The sequence below is a fragment of the Mus musculus genome, chromosome 2, assembly GCF_000001635.26.
Source record: "Mus musculus strain C57BL/6J chromosome 2, GRCm38.p6 C57BL/6J".
Classification (NCBI taxonomy): domain Eukaryota; kingdom Metazoa; phylum Chordata; class Mammalia; order Rodentia; family Muridae; genus Mus; species Mus musculus.
The window spans coordinates 157,327,555-157,349,803 of NC_000068.7; the positions used below are offsets into that span (position 1 = coordinate 157,327,555).

The following is a 22,249-nucleotide window of genomic DNA, read 5'->3' on the forward strand; positions in this document are numbered from 1 at the left end:
AGAGCAGATACTGCTCCCACAGAGGACTCCCACATTCAGCTTCCAGCACCCACATGGGGCAGCTCTCCACCACCTTAACTCCAAGCTGGCCAAGTGGGCTAGGCTGGCTGGCCATCGAGACCCCAGGTCTGCCCATCTCCTCCTCCCTCCTTTTGGGAGTGTAAAAGCCGCACAGTGCCTGGCGACTTTTATGGGCCCTGGGGTTCTCATGCCTTCACGCCCCAATGAGTCCTTCCCCCCCCCCCCCCCCCCGCTCCTAAGGATTATTAAGTATTTGGTAAGGCAAGATCCCACTGGGTAGCACAAGCTGGCCTGGAACCCATGACCCTCTGCCTCAGTCTCCCCAGTGTTGGGATTATAAACACGAACCACCAGGCACAACCCTTTGACTCTCTGGTTGGTTTGACTTGATGATGGTTTCACAGGTAGCAATCAGGTGTGGCCCATCATAAATCATGAGCACCTCCATTGTGACCAGAAGCCCCATATGCGGTTTGTTCCAGGTTGACCTGTGCCCTCACTTCATGTCCCAGTTCATAGTACTGAGGGGCCTGAAACCTTACAGCAATACAAGAGCGATCACCACCCCATACTACACACACACACACACACACACACACACAGCCCTGGGCTTGCTCCCTCTTGGATGTGTGACCTGGTACCAGTCACCTGACAGTTGGTGGAACTGTAAGTGGCCTCTGGCCCCTCCAACGGTCAGTTGTAGGGAGCAGTGGGGGGAGTCTCCCTGTGAATGCCAACTTAATGAAAGGGACAAGTCCTCCATTGATTAGAAAACATCTTTAGTGCAATGAAAGTAGCCCTTAGTCTTAAGTAGGGCCCCTCAGGAGCGAGCTTCTCTAGGGGGAGGAGTTAAGTCTTTTAAGCGGCCACTAGCGTCCCAGTTAATGGAGATAAAGCCCAGGGTGGCTGCAATGGATTTGCCCTCCTGTAATTGTATTCACCTCAAAACCCACAAGTAGCCTTGGTTCTCAGCGGCCATTATTTCATCTGAAAAACTAATTGAAAGTGGAGAGCGCCCCGAGCTTTCGCCTTTGTTGGGACAGGGCAGGGAAAGAGATGAGCAGGTGGGGCCGGGAAGGGAGGTGGGGAGAGTCTCCCTTTCAGCTCAGCTCCCTCTTTGTCCCAGACCTTGGCAGGTTCCCCGCCTCCTGCCTCTGCCTGCCCTCCTGGGCTAGCCTTCTCCTCCAGAGGAGCTTTTGTTCCCGTTGTTCTCATTGTCTCCACCGGCCACCGAAAGGCCTCCTGCAGAGCACTTCCCACGCTTTCCATTGCTTGCCCAGGCTCTGGGGGAGCAGGTGGGAGATAGGAGACCTGGCTGCAGCGCCACGTGCTTCCCTTTCCTGCTGGCAATGAACTAGGCTGGCTGGGAAAACCAAGAGCTAGGAGTCCCATTCGATTTTAAATGCTGGGGTTATTTTTACACTTTTAATCAGTCATTCCAGACATCCCGTCATCCAGGTTTCACAGTTGTCAATTTTTTTAAGGCTTAATTTACTCGGGTTTGTTTGTTTGTTTGTTTGTTTGTTTGTTTGTTTTGAGAGTGTCCAATGTAGCCCAGACTGTCTTGGAATTTACTATGTAGCCAAGGACAGTCACCTTTTTTTCTGAGACCTCTCACCGGTACTCTCAGACTAGATTAAACTAATTAGCCAGTGAGCCTCAGGGACCCGTCTTACTTGGTCTCCACATCTCTGCCACCACGGGCACGCACTCCCATGCCTGGCTTTTCTGTGGGTGCTGGGATCTGAGCTCTTCATCTTCATGCTTACTTGCACAGCAGGAACCTTACCAGCTGAGCTGCCTCTCCAGCTCCAGCTGTTTTGCACCATTATATTTCATCATGCTACTTGGGAGAAATAACCATATAAGCCATGTTTTTAAAAAAAAAAAAAATCAGATTGACAATAAAGGAAGCTGAAGTGCAGATGAGAATGGGGGTTTTATTGTATTTACAGAGGACGGAAAAGGTCAGAGCTGAAGCAGAAGTAACAGGGTACAGTTGTGTTTGGGGCTCGGGGGGCTCAAGCGTCCGCTGAAGGCTTCATCCTTGGGAATCCCTGCTGCAGAAAGAAAGAGACACTCAATCCAGATGCCAGGGCTCCTGAGCCACCAAGATGACTGGGGTTCCAGGCAGGGGCAGGACTTCCAGGTTCCCAGAGACAGGAAGCATGGGCTGGAAAGATGCTAATGGCTGCACCATGTAGAGGCCTGCTTACTCCCTGCCCCACTAACTGGCTGCCACTGAGACCCTGGGCTGGTCACTTCCCTTCTGACCCTTAGACAGGACCGGCTTCTTCCCATACATCCATGTGCCATACCCTACAAACCATTCTGTTGGTCACAAGTTGAGTGGCCAACCTCACAAGAACAAGTGGGACTCTTTCCCTGCCTCTGTGAGGCAGACTCCAATGAGCGCAGAAGCGACCGGGTGATCTGAATACAGCTGATGCCTGGCCTGGGCCTTCACACTCAGAGTCCATGGGATGGATGTCTCCAGGGTAAGAGAATGGCTAAACCAGAAGGTCAGCTTCCTCCCAGGAGGGTTAGCAGAGGGAATGGGCACAATTTGTTCTCTTCTACTCCATGTATATTTTATTTTGAGGCAGGGTCTCCTACTATAGCTCAAGCTGGCCAGGGAACTTTTTATTTTTAAGATTTATTCGTGCCTGTATTTTATGTATATGGGTGATTTATCTGCATGCGTGTGTGCAAACCAGAAGAGAGCATTCAACCCCATGGGACTACTTACAGATGGTCGTGAGCCACCATGTGGGTGCTGGGAATTGGATGCAGGACCAGAGCAGCAACTACTCCTAACTGTTGAGTCCTTTCTCCAGTCCTGGCCTCGAACTATCAATTTCCTGTCTTAACCTCCCAAATATGGGGTAACAGGGCGCAAGCCAGCAAGTTCTACCTCTCTCAGGTCCCTTGTAATATGTGGAGGGGACAAGGATCTGTAGCCATCTCTCTTTGGGCTCCAGAGGGAGATTACCCCCTCTCCTGGTGAGAGCCACTGGGTGGAATTCTTAGAGGCAACATTCCTGTGGTTCTAGCCTTTGAGTTCTTACAAGGGAACACAGTTCACCTGTTCCTTTTGTAGAAGAGAAAATTGTGGGCAGAGAGATCCAAAGCCAGCCCTGGGGCTAGTCTCCATCCTGCCTTCAGTAAGGTTCAGTACACCCCCTACGCCCGGGCTGAAGCTGGTGAGCGCTCCAGCTCTGGGTGTCTGATTAGGTTGGGAGGAAGGTGAGGGCAGCTCTGCTGGAACTGGGTTTGCTTCCTAGGCTGCTGGGGGAGCAGGGTCCCAGCTCAAAGTATATGTGCTCAGTTTACAGTCAGTCTTTAGAACTAGGTCGCATGGGAAGACATCCCAGGGTAGACAAAGACAGCCTGGACTTGCCCCTCTCTCCGACCCTCCCTCTTCTTAGCTTCGTTTTTCCTCTTCTGTAAAAAGGAGAAACATCCTTCATCTTCCCTGATTCCTGGTGAGGATGTGAGGACCGGGGAGATGGGGAGGGGCCGTTGTGATCAGCTCAGCCTCTGATGACGGTGTGTGTGTGTGTCTTGTCAGCGCCGGGCAGGCTAGGGAAAGCCGGCCTGTCTTGGGCATTGTAGGCGCATGGGTCTTTACAGGGGGTCTGAGGTACCTGTTGTATATCACCCACAACAATCCCTTGGGAGAACCTACTAAGGGTCTGAGATCCATGTCAAAAGCACTGATAATATTTCAGACACACTGAGCCTGGCCTCTTACTCTGTACTGCAATGGCCAGTATGCAGTCCCCTCACACATAGCCTTCCCTATCCCTGAGGCTTAGGGTGCAGAGGGCCTTGTCCCTTTGCTTGGAAGACTAGGCCCCACACCTGTGAGAAAAAATGAGATTCTTTGATTTTCTTGGGATCCCCGAGGGAAGGAAGTCTCTAAAATCCCCAGAAAAAAATCTCTCTCAGGTGGATGCTGGTGGCCCTGCCTTTAATCCTAGCACTTGGGAGAGAGGCAGGCAGACAGATCTTTAAGTTCAAGGCCGGCCTGATCTACAAAGTGAGTTCCAGGATAGCCAAGGCTACCCAGAGAAATCCTGTCTTAACCAAACCAAACCAAAAAAAATCTCTCTCTGCCCCTCCAACCTGTGCCGTCCCTTCCCGCCCTCCCCCCACCTGTGCCCTCCCCACTCCTTGTCTGTGTTTCTGCGGCATGGTTACCAAGATGCTCTCCAGGGTCATCTGCTTGTCCTCTGTCCACATGCTGTCTTCCTGGCGGCTGAGCCTGGCCCTTTGTTCCTGGATCCTCTCCCTATGGGTTTGAAAAGGAGAAACAGTGAGGGCCACCACTGGGTAGGATGTCCAGTGTGAGGAGATGCTTAGGCGACTCTCTTACATTCAGCAGTATCTGGGGAACAGTGGGCATGGCACCACTGCCAAACCCTCCCCACGGAGTATTAATCTTGTAGATGGCACATTGAAACAATTTATTATCCACCAGTAACCGGATAAATTTGTGTGGTGGCTTCTGACACCCCCACAGAGAAGGCCACAGCAAGTACTAATTGTGAGCTTACTTAATCAGTTTCTGGGCATCTGATGTCCTCTGTTGACTTTGGAGGGCACCTGGCGTGCATGTGGTATGCAGACATGTATGTGAGCATAACAGTCATGCGCATAAAATCAGTCTAACAATGGAAAGCAGATGCTATGAGGCCTGGAGTCTGTGAGCCTACACTGGGTCCTAGGGAATCTGTTGGGACAGCTGTGAGATTTAAATATGCGTTGTGAGTGACAGTGTCACCATGCACAGAAGAGGGTGGTGATAGATGTTACATCGGAGCTGCTGGGTAAAAGGTCATGATAGCTGTAATGCACAGGCTGGAAATCCCAGCATTCAGGAGGTGGAAGCAGGAGGCTCAGAAGAGACATCCTCAGATATGTATCAAGGTCAAGGCTAGCCTGAGCTAGACAAGACCCTACCTCAGAGGAAATGAGAAATTTAAAAGTGGCTCGGTAACAATGAGACCATCATCACGACCACTGCACACGTGTCTGGGTGTGCCCGTGTGTGCTGCTGACCTACGGGGAAATGACACAGTGGCAGGAGCTGCTCACTCTGAAAGTACTGCTGCATGTAGCTTTAACCTTTGGGCTTATTTATTTTTACGTGTATAGTTGTGTTTTGCCTACATGTATGCCTGGTGCCTGTGGAGGCCACAAGCGGGAATCAGAGCCCCTGGAACTGGAGCTGTAGACACATGTCAGCTTCCATATGGGTGCTGGGAATTGAACCCAGGTCCTCTGCCAAAGCAGCACGAGCGAACTCCATCGCTACAACATGTGTGTACTTTTGAAGGTTTTTCAAAACAAAAACTACAAAGCCAGGTTGTTTAGGTCTTTGCTCATTAACTGCTGGAGCCAAGGACAGGGAGAGAGGCACACAGTAGGTCTAAGTGGAGGTCTGACCTGGGCTACTTTTCCCATGCAAAATCCAGAAAGGGTAAGTGTCAGTGGTTCTCAACCTGTGGGTCTTGACTCCTCTGGGGTTGCCTCTCAGATCTCCTGTATGTCGGATGTTCATATTACAATTCATAACAGTAGCAAATTACAATTGTAGAGGAGCAGTCCATTCAGTGGTTGGGGGTCACCACAACATGAAGAGCAGTATTAAAGGGTCGGAGCAGTAGGAAGGTTGGGAACCACTGGTATCTACTGTGTCAGGGAAGAGACAAAGCTTGGTCCCCACCTCTTGCCTCAGCCCTTCCCAACTCGGATGCGGAGGTCAACTGGGCAGAAGCTCCTAGGATGTCTGCTTACCCTTGCTTGTTCATGATGTCCTGGATCACTTTCCGGGCATACAGCTGGCTCAGGAGTTTCCTGTAGTTGGTGGTGAAGATGGCATCTACGTGTCGCTGCATCCTGTGCGAAGGGGTCAGAGGTCAGCATGGGGGTTAGGCAGGGGGACAGTACAAGCTACATGACATCTCAGTAAGGTCCCCTTTGTTGTCCCGTGTTCCCCTCACTCCCAGAGAGACTCAGCTCCTGTCTGCGTAGCCTCTGGGGCTCGATGCCTGGGTCATTCACTGTCTGCGATGAGCAGTTCACCCTGGCACTGGTGGCACCGCTGCTTACCTGAAGGGAGGTGAGGGGGGCAGTGAGCAGTGGGAGCCACTGGTGAGGATGAGGATCACAAAGAGCACCCAGAGCAGCATCCTTCACTCCTGGGTGGGACCTGCAGAAACATCAGCAGGATACAATCAGATAGAGCCACAAGTGTCCCCGGGTACCACTCCATGGTGAGCCCTGGTCGTCATCCACTTGGGTTCAAGGTTGGCATTGCCAGTCCTCAGCTCTGACTTCCCCACCAGAAGTGAAGAAGCCACACTGGCCACCTCGTGGGGCTGAGCAGAAAATCAGTTAACACCGTGAAGCTGCCCCTCCTGCAAGTGTGAGAGAAGCAAGCTGCCTTGGAGGTGGGAGGAAAGAGGAGGAGAAGGAGGAGGAGGAGGAGGAGGAGGAGGAGGAGGAGGAGGAGGAGGAGGAGGAGGAGGAGGAGGAGGAGGAGAGTGCACCTTCCCTTGGTTGGCTGACAGCAGGAGGCAGAGACGCCATGTTCACAGATAAATCTGACCTCCAACCCTGGTTCTGATCTTACTACCTAGGTTCCCATAACAGTGGCTTAACCTATCTGAATCTCAGTTTCCACAGGCATAAGATAGAGGTAATACGCATTATTATCAGGACAGGTGCAGAGAAACACCCAAGTGAACATCCTGGCACGTGAGGAACTCTCTGGAAACTTCTACCCTGGCCTTAGCTCTTACTTCATTCAGAGAACAGATTCTCGACATTTCAGCTTGTGTGGAGTTGGAGCAAAGGGAGACCCTTCTTGTGCCAGAGGCTTACATTTTGAAGATGGGGTTTGAGACGGTGCCTTGAATGTAGCTGAGGCTCGCCTGCAATTCACTGTGTTGCCCAGGCTAACCTCTAACTCATAATCCTCCTGCCTCAGCCTCCTGAGAGCTGGAGTTACGACCTGTGCCACCACATCTGGCAGAACTGTTAGATTCCCAGAGGATTAGCGCTGAGAGGGAAGGGGGAGCATCGAGTGTGAGCGCGAGCACGCCAGCGTCTTCTTTGTCAGACGTGGTAATTCCCCTGAGTGGGACCTGCTAACTGCACTTAGGGAAGAGCTACCTTGGCTCAGGAGGACGTTCACATCAGCTCTGGCCTGCCCTGTTTTGGAGACAGTGGCCATCGAGGGGCTGAGTCTTCTCAGCACATGTCTGCTCTGCATGATCTAACTGGTCCCCAAGAGGCAGCAGCCCTCCATCCCCATGATTCTTCGCTCCCTAATTCTGTGGAGGGCTGACTTCTGTAAGCAGGGCCAGCACTAATTGAGTCTGCCATGCTTGTCTAGGCCCACGTCTCCTCACTGAGCACTAGGCCCCTTCTGCAGATTCTGGCCTCCTCTGATCAGGGGTGCCTTGGGTGCCTTGGGTCCCAGGAAGTATCCATGGGAACCGTTCACTGTGGTCTCAGCCCCTCCCTCCACACCGGGCTACTCGGGCACATTTTCATCAGACTTAGGCCTTGTTTCTTGAGCCAAATATCCGTACTTTCTTCTTCCTCGTACATCACAGTCGTTGTCCAGGTAGGCTAGGCCTCTCCAGAAGTGAGACTTTCAAACATGTAACTCTCCAGGGAGCTCTTGGGACATAAGGAGGGTCCCTTGATACAGCCTCTGCGTCTCCTGCTTTTTACCTCTTCTTGTCTCGTCTCCAAGCCCCTTGTCTCTTTATTCCCAGAATCAAAAACCCTCTGGCACGAAGAAGCTCAGACCCTACTCTTGGCCTAAGTTCTCCTCTACCTCCTCTGCCTTCTCCCCCACAGCCCTGCTCCCTAGACTTCAAAAGAAGATCCCAGCCCCTACCCAAGTCCCCACCTCCATCCCATGGCCTGTCCTGCCTGCCCTCCTCACGCCCACTTCAGAGCAGGCACGGTCACCCCTCATTTCACAACCGAGACCAGAGTCCAAGGAAAAGGCAGGGAATTTCCTTCATCAAAATAGCTTCAGAGTGGACGCTTGAGAACGGGCCCTTACTTCCTCACCCGCAGACTTCCTCCAGCTCTTACTGTCTCTCAGATACAATAACCTATTCACAGTTCACCCATTCACACTTCTTCCTATTCATGGGGCCTTCAGGGTTTGTCACCTGCATGTGGGAAAGGGTTCTGGAAAAAAAAAAAAAAAAAAAAGGAAAGCTTTTGCTCTTTGTCATGGGGCCTCCCAGAAGTCAAAAGGGAACCAAAGAGGAACGCACGCTTCCTGGGCACCTCCTTTCGCACGCCGAGCGATATCAAGTTGATCCTAGAGGTATTCTGAGCCCAGTGATACCCGGTTCCTTCATAGCAAGGCTCAGTCGCTGCACAGTCCGGTCAAGCAGGAGGCTCAACATTTGCCTTTTGTCCAGACTCTCCAGCAACCCCAGCTATGCAAACCTATTGCATGGAGTTGGCCTATCCCAGTGGACACAGACTGGAGCAACAAGAGTCGCTCAGGCTACAGTGAGACAGGAACAGAGGCTGTGAAATAGCTGTTGACTATGTTCCGAGTGACAAAGTGGCCCAGACCCAGCTGCCTCTGCTGACGCTGAAACCCCCGCTTTTGGCGGGACTAATCCTGGAGTTGGACATAGAAGAGGTGCTGAGTGTTAGGAGGAAGGGCTGTCCCTCCTCACCGAGTGACACCACTTGCCAGCATCCTGCCTCTTGCCACACATCTGCAGCAAACAACAGAGGTCAGGTCTCAAGGGTACAACACGAGCTAGCGAGGACTCTGTGAAAGCTCCAGGGGGTTGTCTATTTCTGTTGACTCTTCTTCTTTACAACTGACAACCTCAAACCATGAGATTCCAGTTCAGTTCTGATACCATTTGACCAACCAACCAACCAACGAACAAACCCCTTCAAGTGCAAAGAAACCTGAGGCTGAATGTTTTTGTTCCGTCAGAGAAGAAACTCAGGGTTTTGCACCTTCTGGCCAAAGCTCTAACTAGCACCCAACAACACCCCACATGAAATCTTAAGTTTTTAATGAGGAACCGTAAGCCAAAGAAGGGCTTGAGACAGTTTAAGGTCACAAACAATAATAATGATGATGATAATGATCAATGCTTCAGGTCTATTCAAGCAAGGAGCAGGGGTCACACATTGAGTAATAGAAGCCTCCGAGACCCGATAATTGTGACAGAAAATAAGAGCGAGGAGCAGGGCTGCAATCGAGGGAGAACTCGAAATGTTATCAATTTCCAGGCAATTATACTGAGTTGGCTCTGGGTGATCGATGAGCCAAATTGATCTCTCCTGCAACTTGACTGCTTTCGGATAAATGCACAGCCGAGTCCTGAAATTGACAGGAAAACCCAGCCAGCCTACAGCTCAACCCAGAAGCTTGCCCCACACCCTGGAAGGATCCCCAAACCCTCCCTTGGCTCTCACCAACTCCTGCAACCCCTTTGCCTGCCACTTCTCCATGTGTCCAAGCACCATGCCTTCACCACATGGCACCAGCCACCAAAAGCCAACCAAGCCACCCAAAGCCACCCAAAGCCACCCAAAACCACTAGACCTCTCCTGAGGGGACACTGCACTCTGAACAGGTACTATCTATCCTCACCAGCCTGTGGACACAGAGGCCGGCCATGGGCCATTTGACTTGGTTTCTGTGAGTTGGTGAGAGATCAATTTTTCTTGCCCCCATCCGTCCCTACCCCCAGGACCGCCCCCTCTCACCTCCGAGGTGACAGGTATCTCTCTCCGATTGAGGTTCTGCTCAGGTCCCACTGACCGCAGACTGGGCATCTGCTCCAGCCACCGCCGTAATTCCCTTTTATACCTTCATTTTCCTAAGTGTTGTCAGCGTCAGAGAGTCGATTGCGCAGAGGTCAACCAAACGTGCCGTTTTTAGCATCGGACAAATTAATGGAGGGAAGTGGTTTCTGTGCCCCCACTAATTAAGACTCATACTGAACTTTTCCTTCGTCTTTGTGGGGGTGAACAGAATATAATGTTGAATGATTATTCTGACGCTAAGATTCTACTAATTATATTTGCAACCATGTCATGGCTTTGCTCACTCCCCCAAACTGTGCTTTTCCAAGTTCCTATAATTCTGTTTTGTCCACACGTAACTTTATTTCACTATGGAGTAGACAATATTACCAATAAGTGGTTTTATTTTCCCCTTTAGTGGGGAAAATTGTTCACCGTCTCCCTTGTCATCCAATTATCAGAATGTCCCTGGGTTTGATTTATACCAGCTGCTGCCGTCAACAGGCAGATTTTGACAGCCGAACCCTGGAGCAACCTCTGTAATGTGTCAGGACAGCCCGACACTGAAGCTGCCTCAGAGAAGTGTGAAGGGAGAGAGAAGAGATGGGGACCTTGGGAGAACTGTGATGTTTCCAGACTTTTCTAGCCTGTAGCTAAGCATTCTCAAGAAAGGCATTAAAGTGGCTGAGGCAAATGTGCTGGCTTCTCATGGGACCCTGTGGACCAGCAGAGAGAGATCCACATGGAGGTCAGAGACCTGCCTTCTCTCCACTCTGTCACTTACAACCTCTCTGACCCCTGCAAGCTCCTTCTACCCTTAAGGCGACAGTCTCTGTACCTGGGAATAACAGCTTTCAAAGGTTTTAAAAGTTTCTTTTCTTTGGACATCTATATAACTAGAGCTCATAAAACAGATTCTTAAGGGCCTCACTGAGTCTTGGAGTGTGTGTATCCGATATGCCAACTTTTTTTTTCCTTTGAGACAGGGTTTCTCTGTATAGCCCTAACTGTCCTGGAATTCAGCTTGTAGACCAGGCTGGCCTCAAACTCAGAAATCCGCCTGCCTCTGCCTCCCGAGTGCTGGGATTAAAAGCATGTGCCACCATGCCCAGCTTCCGGTGTGTCAGCATTTTAGGAGGCTGAGTCCAGGAGTTCAAGGCTAGCTTGGGCAATATAGCAAGGAGCCTGCTCAAAAGCAGGCAGAGTAGAGACAGCTCAGTCTGTAAAGGGCTTGTGATCAGAGGAATGAAGTCCTTTTTCTCCCATTGTGTGTCTCTGACAGCTTGCTTATCCACGCACCCTGAGGAACCTTTAAGTTCATTCTTGTTGGAGGCTGTACATTAAGATTCACTCCACAGAGCTGGAGCTTAGTGATCAAGAGCACAGGCTGCTCTTTCTGAGGACATACGTTTGATCTCACAGGGTGACTCAGCCATCTCTAACTCCAGTCCCAGGGCATCCCAACGCCCTCTTCTGGCCTCTGTGGGTACTGCATGCATAGGGTGCTCAGACCTACTTGTGGCAAAACACCCCCATGCACAAAATTATAAATAAATAAATAAATAAATAAATAAAACTTGTGTCTTAAAATTATCAATCTTGGCAAGACTTAGTGAGAATGGGCAAATCCATTCGTCTTGGAGGGTTCTAGGAGGGGAACCGTTGTTGTGCAGTAAGAGAATACTTTGAATATTCAAAAAGCTGCCAAGCATTAAAGTGTCTCAGCAAGTGAAAGAGGAGAGGAGGAGGAGGGGGAGGAGGAAGAGGAAGAAGAGGAGGAGGAGGGAGAGGAGGAGAAAGAGGAAGAAGAGGAAGAGGAGGAAGAAGAGGAGGAGGAGGGAGAGGAGAAGGAGGGAGAGGAGGAGGGAGAGGAGGAGGAAGAAGAGGAGAGGAGGGGGAGAAAGAAGAGGAGGAGGAGGAAGAGGAGGAGGAAGAAAAGGAGGAGGAGGGGGAGAAGGAGGAAGAGGAGGAGAAAGAGGAAGAAGAGGAAGAGAAGGAAGAGGAGGAGGAAGAGGAGAAGGAGGGGGAGGAGGAGTGAGAGGAGGAGGAAGAAGAGGAGGAGAGGGGGGAGGAGGAGGAGGAAGAAGAGGAAGAGGATGAAGAGGGACTGACTAACAAACTGTCCTCCAGACCCAAGTTGTGCCTTTTGCATTCCCTCCAGGGCGAGGGAGCACTACTGCTGGCCAGTTCTTAATCCAGCATTTGTTTCCTTCTCTTACAAACTCTTACTAAACATCTAATTAGCCCCCACCACCCCCAGGCTGCAGCGCTCTTTGCACTAGTGATCCTGAGCGCCAAGGTCTCATTTCCGCCATTTGGGAATGTCTGGGTCTCTGTCCTCTGAGCTGGATTTGGGCCTTGAGAAATAAGGAGACCCAGCATCAGAGGGCTGTGAGAAGCAGAAGCTTCAATTCCAAAAACACACAAAAGCGCTCAAGAATTGCAGGGAGAAGGAAAGGTCACTTTAACCAGGAAGCACTTCTTCAGCTGGGAAAGGAGGCGGCCAGTGAGTTCCTATGAAACCACGCTCTGCCCCACGAGGGAATCTGGACAGGGCACTTCATCCTTCTGCACCCCAGTTACTGCGTTTGCAAGGTGGGGTCATGACACCTGCCTCCCCGGTAAGGAAGTGGAGACAGGCTGTGTCTTAGCAACAATTTCCAGCCAGTCCTGAGCTCAGAAAGCCAAGCGGAATGGTTAGGGAAGCTGGAAGCCATCTTACTAACAGGCTTTATTTGTTGACAAGCCTACTAAAATGGGGTGAGAAAGCCAGAGTCTCAAGAATAAAAATCCAGCCTCCACCTCCGATTCCCACCACCCCGCTCTGGCTGGCTGGCCTCGCTCAGCACTGGCTCCTTCCCAAGATGTGTTTTTAACCCGACCTTAATTAGTGATTGTGTTGGTGTCTAGGGGCTTGAGCTGAAACAAAAAAGAAAGCACCCCAGAGAGAGGTGGATTCTAGAAGTCCCCCCAAAGGCTGGGGCAGCGGTGGACAGGCTGAGAGGGAGACAGGCCGCACATTTGTGTTGCAAATTTCCAGTGTGAGAGCCAGCCATTCAAAGAGGTGGCTGCTGCAGGCTGGGCAGGCAGTGGGGAGGGAGAGCCCATGAACAAAGGGGGCCTATCTGTGGGCCTCAGACCCCACTTTGTGTGAACGATGGAAGCATTCCCAGCCTGCCCCAGAGCACTGTGCAGGAGATGGAGAAGTCCCAGACCCTGGACTTCCCGGTTCCCTTGACTCTCTTGCCCTTCTGGGTCTGTTTATGGAGTCCTCAGTAGCAAGGGTCACGTGGATGTACATGTGTGTTATGTCAGAGCCAGGCCACCAGTGTTGGCTACTGTAGCCTTTCTGGGTGGCCCCAGACAAGTCACTTGATTTCTCTGAGCCTTGGTTTCTTTTTCTGTAAACTGGCCTGGTTGGTCCTCTCTCCTAGTCTGTATGGTTCCTCCAGAAAAGGCGCATTGGCTGGGTGGTAATGCTGAAGCCCCCCCCCTTTTAAAAAACAAAAAACAAAAACAAACAAACAAAAAAAACCAGCCTGTATCCAAGGAGGTCTCCAATGAAGAGGCAAAGTCAAGACTTGCCTATCCAAGCTGGTCTCTAATCCCAGCATCCTCCATCCCGGTAGATGGAGGTAGAAGGACCACAAGGTCAAGGAGGGTTCAAGGCCGGCCTAGGTAATTTTCAAAATAAAAATTTTAAAGGGGACTGGAATTGTAGCTCAGCGATGCACAGTTGTCTCTGTGTAACACCTCCGGGTTACTCGAAAGTGCTGCCCCCTTATGTAACAGTTCTAGTAAATTCTTCTTGCTTAGAATATCTCACTGTGGCAGGGGAACTATGAGCTATAAATGTATACCGGGCTGGCTATAGGGTGAATAGAGTTAATCCAAGCCTCATGCTACAAGGCTACTGTCCCTACATGGGGCCTGTCTCTACATCTCCTTGGCCTGTCTCTCCAAGAAACATTCTCCCAGCCTGGGGTGGGATCTCCCCTGGGGTTGGATGATTTTATAGTGTGTGTGTGTGTGTGTGTGTGTGTGTGTGTGTGTGTGTGTGTGTGTGTGCAGGGGTGGGGTGTGTGGCGGGGCGCTTTCTTTCTCTAAGCCCCTCCAGATGCTGGGGACCAAAGCTGATCCGGGTCCGAATAGCAGGTGTGTTGGTGAGGAGGGGGAGTTGGTAAGAGAGCACAATCTCAGGCTCACCAGAAATGAGCTCAAATGGGTCGTTTTTGTTCTAGGACACTAAGACATCAGACATTAGATGGTTTCCCTAAAAGCCCTGGGAGTCTTCCCGGAGAGAAGGGTCATAGCCTCAGGCAGCCAGAAGGTGGCGCTGTTCTCCAGTCTTTGGTGGTGTCAGGCTTTGTTTCAATGTCAGAAGCCCCCTTGTGTGGGGCTTTGTTCCCTATGAAATCCCATTAACAAAGCAGGTTCTGATCAGATCTGCCATCCTTCACTCTGCCACCCAAGCCCCTTCATCTTCCTCTTCCCAGTTCATACCCAAGCTTTTAGCTGTGTTTCCATTTAGGGGAACATCCTGGCTCAAGCCCTGCCTCAGGACCAGGGTATATCACCCAGGTCTCTCAGCACACCTCAGGACCAAGAACATGTGTCAGTCAGTAAGGAGGGAGCTTCTAATGGGATCTCCTCCGAAGTCTCAGGGTTAGCATGTCTTAGCGACAATCGGTTCTGCGGTAGAGAAGTGGACGTTCTTATTATTTTCCCCATCATAGGCAAACCCCAAAGTCCTGTCTGAATCCAGTTCTCAGTTTTCCATGACATAAAAACGTCAGGGCTCTAATATGGCTTCATTTCCGCTCCGTGGTTCCACTTCAGTTAAAGGACCTAGTAGCCTAGCACCAGCAACCAGAAGCAAGATGTCTGAGTTCTTCTTCCAACCCCACTTTCACCCACTCCCAGTCATTTAGCCCAAGATCAGCCCTGCCACACCCAGCCCCACTCCCACCTGGCTCCCTGGTAGCTCTGCTACTAAACTCCAGAAGCCAGAATTCATGGCTAGGACTCAGCCTGAAGCTCTAGCCCTGTCACCTGGGGCCAGCAATTCCCTGTCATTTACTGAATCCCAGTTGTCCTGAACTACAGCCCAGCTGGTGATATCCATCCATGCATGACTTCACCACTCAGCAGCCGTCAGGATTAGGAACACCTAGGGCTCCCACTGCAGGACCGAAAAAGCTGAACCTCGGAGAAGCAGAATGCTATGTCTAGTCTCACACAGACAGTAAGTAGGGGCCTGAGTCAAACAAGTATTTGCCTTTCATTCCAGAACACTGTAACCACCCTGGCCCAGCTACAGCACCCTGAGGCAAATATCCTCCAGCCCTACAACAGATAGCAGATTTCCCATGGAGTAGAGCCAGTGGATGTCTCTGTAGATCCTGTCAGGTAGAGTTCTCAATGTGATAAGATTAACACTTTCCCGTGGTTTGTGACAGGGGTACTGTGAGGGAAGATGGCTCTGTGCATTTCACATGCATTCATCACACAAGTTTTCCCTGACCTCCGTATATATAATGCTGCTTGGTGCGCGTGCGTGCGCGCACACACACACATAAATAAATAAATAAATAAATAAATAAATAAATAAATAAATAGCTAGCTTTTGATTAACACCAGAACCTTTCAGATGTGGTAACTTCATGAAGCCCGGAGCCCACAGAGCCAGGCTCTGACCCAGTTTACAGCTCTCTCAGATGGATCTCTTATAGACAAGCATTCCAGAATGCTAAACAATAAGAAGGCATTCGCTAGTTGATTTGCGCATCTCATCGTCCCTTTGAGCTTCCATCTGTCCTTTTGTATCTTCCCATCAGACAATACCCTCTGGTGCTTGGTGGTCAGGAACCAGGAAGAATAAGATGCGATGGAATGGACTGATATTTATGAAGCACTGCTCTGTGCTGAGGGAGGCCTCGGGGACCCCTGGTGTTCTGGGACCTGCCCTGGTGGAGCTTCCACTTTAGACAGGAAGGCAAGCAGAAAATTGCTTACAGTGTGACAGGCACACTTGCTGCTCCCTCTGTGACAGAAGAGTGTTTAGTGCTCTCCGAGCTGAGTGCGCGCAGGCTCAGGTTGTCAGCCAGCAGCAGGGGCTTTGTGAAGGGTGTGGCTTTGAGACCTGGCCTCAGAGAGAAGTGAGAAAATAGGTCCCTGAGAGCTAAGTCCAGGGGCGTGACTTACTGTGGCTGGAGGGAAGGCCCTCGGATCTTTCCTGTATGTGTACTTGTGTAGGTGTGTAGGTTCCTGTGTGTTGCAGGTGTGTGTGTGTGTGTGTGTGTGTGTGTGTAGAGGCTCATGTATATCGAAGATGCACAGGTATGCACACACATGGGCAGAAGCCAGAGGTTAGAGGTCAGTGTCAGGGCTTTTCCCCCATCACTTCCCCGCTTTTACTTCCTAAAATATAGGCTTTAAAAGAATTATAGAGGGGTGATGGTGGCATGTGCCACCTTTAGTCTCAGCACTCGGGAGGCAGAGGCAGGCAGATCTCTGCCTCTGAGGCCAGCCTGATCTACATACTGAGTTTTAGGACAGCCAGGACTAGGTAGAGGGCCCCTGTCTCAAATATATGTGCAAGTATCTGTGGAGGCCAGAAAAAAGCATTATATTCCCTATAATTAGTTACAAGTAGCTGTGAGCTGCCCAATGTGAGGGATAGGTGGGAACTGAACCCAGGTCCTTTGCAAGAAGAACAAGCACTCTCAACTGCTGGGCCATCTCTCTAGGCTCTCTACTTTATTCTCCAAGACATTCTTTTTGAACCTGGTGTTTACCAATTCCACTGGATCGGCTGGTCAGCAAAGTCGCCGGGAATTAAACTTACAGGGATGCTGTTTGACCTAGATTCTGGGGATCTGAGTCCCAGTGCTCAGACTTACATAGCTAATTCCCAATTGAGCGCCGTGTCGTCTGGTCCTTTGTGTGCTTCTCGGATGGATTGATTGATTCCTAATTCAACTGTTTAGGGTAGGGCCTAGGATTCTGGAGTATTAATCAAGGCCCTGATTTATTTTGATATGAACCTGGGTTTGTGGCTCCACCAGCAGGAAATATAGATAATTTAGACTAAGCTATGCAGGATATCAAATGCCACACTAAGGAAGTTAGTCATTTCTTGTTCTCCACAGAGAGAGGCCACTGGAGGCTCTAGAAGCCTGGTGGGATGGTTTGGGAGGCAGAACATTGGCAGCAGCCTGAAGGAAATGAATCCAGTCAGGAAGCCCAGGCCAGTGAGCCTAGGGCCTGAAGCAGTGCAAGGGTGGAAGGTAACTAAGGGAGGCTCCGCAAGATGAGTATAGGCTAGACCAGCACAGCCTGGACCATCATAGCCTGGACCAGCACAGCCAAGACCAGCACAGCCTGGACCAGTACAGCCTTGCCGAGCATAGCAGAGCAGCCAGGTGAGAGAAGTGAAGGGAAAGGATGCCCACTGAGTCTACGGATGACTGCAGGGAGGGTCAGGATGCTTGTGGGGATCAAGGAAGGGATGGGAGCACCATTTGCACATGTTGGGATTGGAGTATCATGAGACCTCCAAGAAACCCTGGGGACCAGGTGGCTGGGTCTGGTCCAGATCTTGGAAGTGAGAGTTGCTTCTCTAAGCTGCCTCCTTCTTCCCTCCCTTCCTTCCTTGAAGGGCACAGGAGTCAGAAGCAGGGTGGGGATGGGGAGACCTTGGTAAATTTACACCTACCTTCAAGACAGTGGAAGTGGATGTAGAAAAAGGGAATCCAGGCCAGTGAGATGGCGCAGCAGATAAAGGTGCTTCCCACGCAGACCCAAGCACTTCCATTCCATCCCTGGGACCCGCATAAGTTAGAAGGAGAGGGGGCAGCCCTGCAAAGTTGTCCTCTGACCTCTACACACACACTAATAACAAAGTCAAAAGGGCTGGAGAGATGGATCAGTGGTTAAGAGCACTGACTGCTCTTCCGAAGGTCCTGAGTTCAAATCCCAGCAATCACATGGTGGCTCACAACCATCTGTAATGGGATCTGACTCCCTCTCTCTTCTGGAGTATCTGAAGAGAGCTACAGTGTAATTACATAAAGATATAAAAGGAAGGAAGGAAGGAAGGAAGGAAGGAAGGAAGGAAGGAAGGAAGGAATTGAAAAGATCCCAGGGAGGAAGCAGCTGCTCTGTCAGCCTGGACCCAGAGGAGCAGATGCTCATCCCATAGAGATGGGATCTCAAAACTAAGATTCTCTTCTTGTCTGAGTCTCCCAGAGGCAAACCCCACCCTCAGGTTCACAACATCCAGATCTGAAGCCTGGGGGGTGAGAGGGAGAAGAAACAAATGGGTCCCTGCAAGAGAGGAGGGCAACTGCTTAGTGGGAGAACCCCGACGGAGCATCCCTGGGGTCCCGGGTTCCACCCTCAGCACCAGAAAAGGAATGAAGATCCGTGAGAGAAAGCCGGAGGAGACTGACAATTTCAGCGAGCAATTGTGGTGTTTGTCATCTCCCTCACTGGACTGTTTTGAAGCAAATCCCAGACTGGTAAATATTTCAGCACGTATCTCAAGCAAGAGAAGGGTTCTTTCTTTAACAGAGTCACAATCCCATTATCATCCTTTAAGGAAAGAAAGAGTCTAACGGTAATTCCTATAGAGGGCAATTTGACGAAGCCTCAGAATGGAAGCCAGGCCAACGGTCCTTAAGCCACAGCCATCACAAACCCATGATAAGGAATTTAAATTCTCCCAAGATAATTATAGCCAAGGTGAAGAGGAGATTGGAAAGGCAGGGATTTTAGAAGCTTTTGGGGGGGGGGCCTGGGAAGGAAATGTTATTTTAAAGGGTGGTGGGAATGAGGTATAGAAACATTTGTAGAACATAAAAGAAAAACGGTTTTCTTGATTCCATTTTTCTCACCCAGGGGCCTTTAGTCATAAATAAGAAACGGGTACCAGGTCTGAAGTGAACCAAATCAGATAAAAATAACAAAAGAGGAATGGCTAAATGCAACAAAAGAGATGGACCCAGCTCATTTCCCACCCAGGCTATGCAGTTCCGTGCACTTCACAAGGAAGGGTATTTAGCCATATTGCTGTTCATCAGAGGTCTGTGAACTCCTATGAACCAATTAGTGAGGATATTGTCCCTCAGTAGCGGCAGCAGGAGAGCTAGGTTCAAAATTTACATGTCTACTTACTCTGTGATGTTGTGGGAGCCAGATGAGCAGGGAGCCGCAACCAGGAGAGACCTGCGACCTGGAGAGCCGGCCTGGATCACCAGTGATGCCCAGGCCCTGACGATCTCATCTTAAGGCCAGCAGGAGCAGGACTCCTCCTTCTCTGCCCTGGGCCTGTATGTTCCAGAGCACGTACATGGCCTTTTGGCTCCACTTCTGCTACTCTGAGGTAGTCATCACCAGTTTTCGGGTTATAGGTTAAATTTCCTCTCTGAGTAAGGTCATGTCCAGATAGCAAGCACCTCAGGTCCTTTTCATGCAAATAAAATATTCCCTTCACTGTGGCCTTGGCCAGTGATGCACATTCTCTCTGAGTGCCCCTACTCACTCCCCAAAAGTTTAAATAGCATTTGTGCTCCTCAACTGAATGAGTTGCTCAGTAAAGCCTGCCTCCAGAGTCTGTTCGTTTTGTTTTGTTTTGTTTTGTTTTGTTTTGTTTTGTTTTGTTTTTTCAAGACAGGGTTTCTCTGTGTAGCCCTGGCTGTCCTAGAACTCACTCTGTAGACCAGGCTGGCCTCGAACTAAGAAATCTGCCTGCCTCTGCCTCCCAAGTGCTGGGATTAAAGGCATGCACCACCATTGCCCAGCCAGAGTCTGTTCTTGTTGGGCTCACAACAGCCTGAGGTTTCTATCACCTCCAGCCATTCCTGCCTTGATTTCCCATTTAGGCCACCAGTCAATTCCCTGGCATCGTGCCAATCAGGGAAGAGGAGCAGGTGGCACTGTTACTCTTTAATATTGGGCAAGTTAGAGCCTCTCTCTGAACTGATTTGTGAACCGAAGGTGGTAGACTCCAGATTTGATGCGCCAATAAACTACCTAATAAAGCGGTGTGCAGCTCCTGGGGTTCAGAACGTGTTCCTGGGACTTGGCTCGGTGTTCCGTGGCATCTGCAGAACGCTCCAATAAGCTCAATGAAAGGTGCCATGGAGACGCCTTGTGCTTATTATGCCGGTTCGTGCCTTGGAAAACAGTCAGGACTGTATTCTACGGACCCCTGGAAAGAAAACGGAAGGCAGCCCTTGGGGAGCCCCTAGGAGGTGGCTAGGAAGGCGTGCTGTCCGGATGCCGCTTCCAGCCATCCACAGATGGGCTGGGTTGCCCAAAGCCCAGGAAACAAATTGAACAAATCAGCTAAAATGACTGTCCAGTGTCCCGTTTCCACACACCATGGCACAGAAAGGGATTTGGTGGGTGGTTGCCAGGGACCGGGGACTGCAATGAAGCTAGAAGAGCGGGGCCTGACCGAGCATGCCGGATGTTGCTGTCCTCTGTTTCTGGATCCTGGGACAGGGGCCTGTGGAATTGTGTATGTCCAGAGCCTTAAGAACTGGTGTTGGAGAGGAGCCAGACAGAGTAGGCGAGAAACAAAACAGACTCTGTCCTATGTGCAGAAGAGAAGCCCTTTTCCCGAGTGAGTCTTGCTTCTGACAGGCTGCGGCATCTGGAGAGAGGAGACTCGACTCCAGCTGCTCCTGCTTCTATTTCTAGTTCCTCCAGTGGGCCTCGCCGGCTCCCATCACCAGGTCTCTTGCTCATCCAGCCCTCATCCAGGAAGGCAGCTAGCTCTTTGTCCCTGCCAGCCTCTGCTTAGAGCTTGGTGCTGACCGCTGCCCTCCCCTGCCTGCCTGTTTCCAACAAACTGCTGCATTTCAGACCCTTAAAAACAAAACAAAGCTGTACTGGCCACCACAGCTCTTTATGTACTTGTCTCTTCTTTTAATTTAAAAATTAAAATTTTATTTACTTTTATTTTTTAGTTTCTAACCTTTGTCTTTCCTCCTTTCTCTCTCTCTCTCCCCTCCCCCTTTCTTTTCTTTTCTTTCTTTCTGCCTTCCTTTCTTTCTTTCTTTCTTTCTTTCTTTCTTTCTTTCTTTTTTCTTTTTTTAAATCCCTTTGAGACAGAGTCTCACGTAACCCAAGCTGGCCTCAAACTTGCTTTGCAACCAAAGATGACCTTTAAGTTATGATTTTAATGACCCCTCCCTCCACTCCTCTGGCTGCTCCACCATGCTGGGTTGGGGATGGAACCCAGAGCTTCATGCTTTATAGGGGAATCACATCCTCACCCCTGGTTTTTGTTGTTTTGTTTTGGATTCAGGTATCACTGACCTGGTGATCCTCCTGCCTCAGTTGCTCGTGCTGAGGCTTGACTGTGTTTCTACTCAACAAGCTGTGTGTGTTGAACCGGGCTGGGTTTTGGACTTGTTGGCTCTCACATCCTTTTCTGTAGAAAATTAGAATCCTGTTGAAGCCAATGATGGTTCCCGAAGACAGCTTCTGACACTTCCGAGTTCTCTCCAGCCAGCTCTAGCCCTTCCTTATTTATACTTGTGATGGACAGCTAGCTGCTTTCTCTCTGGCCCAGTGGTCTATGTTGGTCATCCCTACAGTGAGCCAGCTGAATGAAAGAGTTCTAGCAAGAACAGGTAGGCACCCACCAGTTTTCCCACCCACTTGTCTATATGGCAGCCTGTAGGTCTCTGCTTTGGAAGCTGCCCTGAAAGCCCTTGGCTCACAAGGTATCTGCCGGATAACTCTTGTAGGGATGTTGGGACCTTGTGGCACTTGGTAATAGAGGAGACCAGTGGAGTGGAGTAGTTGTGTCTAGGGCGAGAGGAGGCTGGAGCACTCCACTCACAGAGCCCAGCACAGATCCATCAGGACAGTGGCTTTTCAAATGTGGTCCCAGCTGGCGCTCTGTGCACTTCCTGGGAACTGGGTCAGAGCACCACACACATCAGACCTACTGGAGCAGAAAGTGATGGCTGAACTCGCCCCCGGCACTTGAGATGCCTGCCCAGGTTTCTGACCCTCTGCTCTCTGCTCATCCCTCCAGCATTAAGACAGGTTTCAGCCCAGAAAGGTCACCCTGCTGCTTTTTCTCACCCTTGAGCATCTTCTCTCTCGCGGCAGCCGGTCTGCAGATTACTGCTATTTGCTTTCCTTTAAAATGTTTCAGAATTGAAAATGAGCTTATCAGAGGTTATTACATTACCATGGCAACCTGGCAGCCGACAACAAAGAAGCAGGCAGCGCACGTAGCTATCGGTCTCAGTGGCACTAAAGTAATTGTGGATTTTCTTACCCAGAGGTCACTGTATGTAGATATAGCCTCTGGTTCTCCTGTCTCATCCTCCTTTTCCCCCTTTTCCTCTTTGGCCCTTGAGTCCTCTGTCATCTTGCTGTAAGC

At 50.4% G+C, this 22,249-nt stretch overlaps 1 protein-coding gene across 3 annotated transcripts; it reads right to left on the reverse strand.

The window, feature by feature from the left end:
- Positions 1 to 1,941: 1,941 nt before the first annotated feature.
- Ghrh (growth hormone releasing hormone) lies at positions 1,942 to 21,171 on the reverse strand. Of its 3 annotated transcripts, none has more exons than XM_006498773.4 (5): positions 19,018 to 21,171; positions 6,139 to 6,238; positions 5,824 to 5,925; positions 4,225 to 4,315; positions 1,942 to 2,078 (listed from the first exon to the last, which is right to left on the reverse strand). In XM_006498773.4, exons 2-5 carry the CDS (start codon positions 6,216 to 6,218, stop codon positions 2,043 to 2,045), a joined length of 309 nt encoding a protein of 102 aa, XP_006498836.1. In that variant the 5' UTR covers positions 6,219 to 6,238; positions 19,018 to 21,171; the 3' UTR covers positions 1,942 to 2,042. The 3 variants fall into 3 exon arrangements, with proteins under 3 accessions (XP_006498836.1, NP_034415.1, NP_001316612.1); NM_010285.3 differs by having other exon boundaries at positions 1,942 to 2,081; positions 19,018 to 19,101; NM_001329683.1 differs by lacking the exon at positions 19,018 to 21,171 and adding an exon at positions 9,802 to 9,872 and having other exon boundaries at positions 1,942 to 2,081.
- Positions 21,172 to 22,249: the final 1,078 nt, after the last annotated feature.

Excerpts from the sequence above, each read along its gene's own strand:
- Ghrh (NM_010285.3), bottom strand. The coding sequence starts at position 6,218 with ATGCTGCTCTGGGTGCTCTTTGTGATCCTCATCCTCACCAGTGGCTCC. Across the intron at positions 4,316-5,823 it reads GACATCATGAACAAGCAAGG|GGAGAGGATCCAGGAACAAA; the intron begins GTAAGCAGACAT and ends TCAAACCCATAG. Across the intron at positions 2,082-4,224 it reads TGACCCTGGAGAGCATCTTG|CAGGGATTCCCAAGGATGAA; the intron begins GTAACCATGCCG and ends TTCTTTCTGCAG.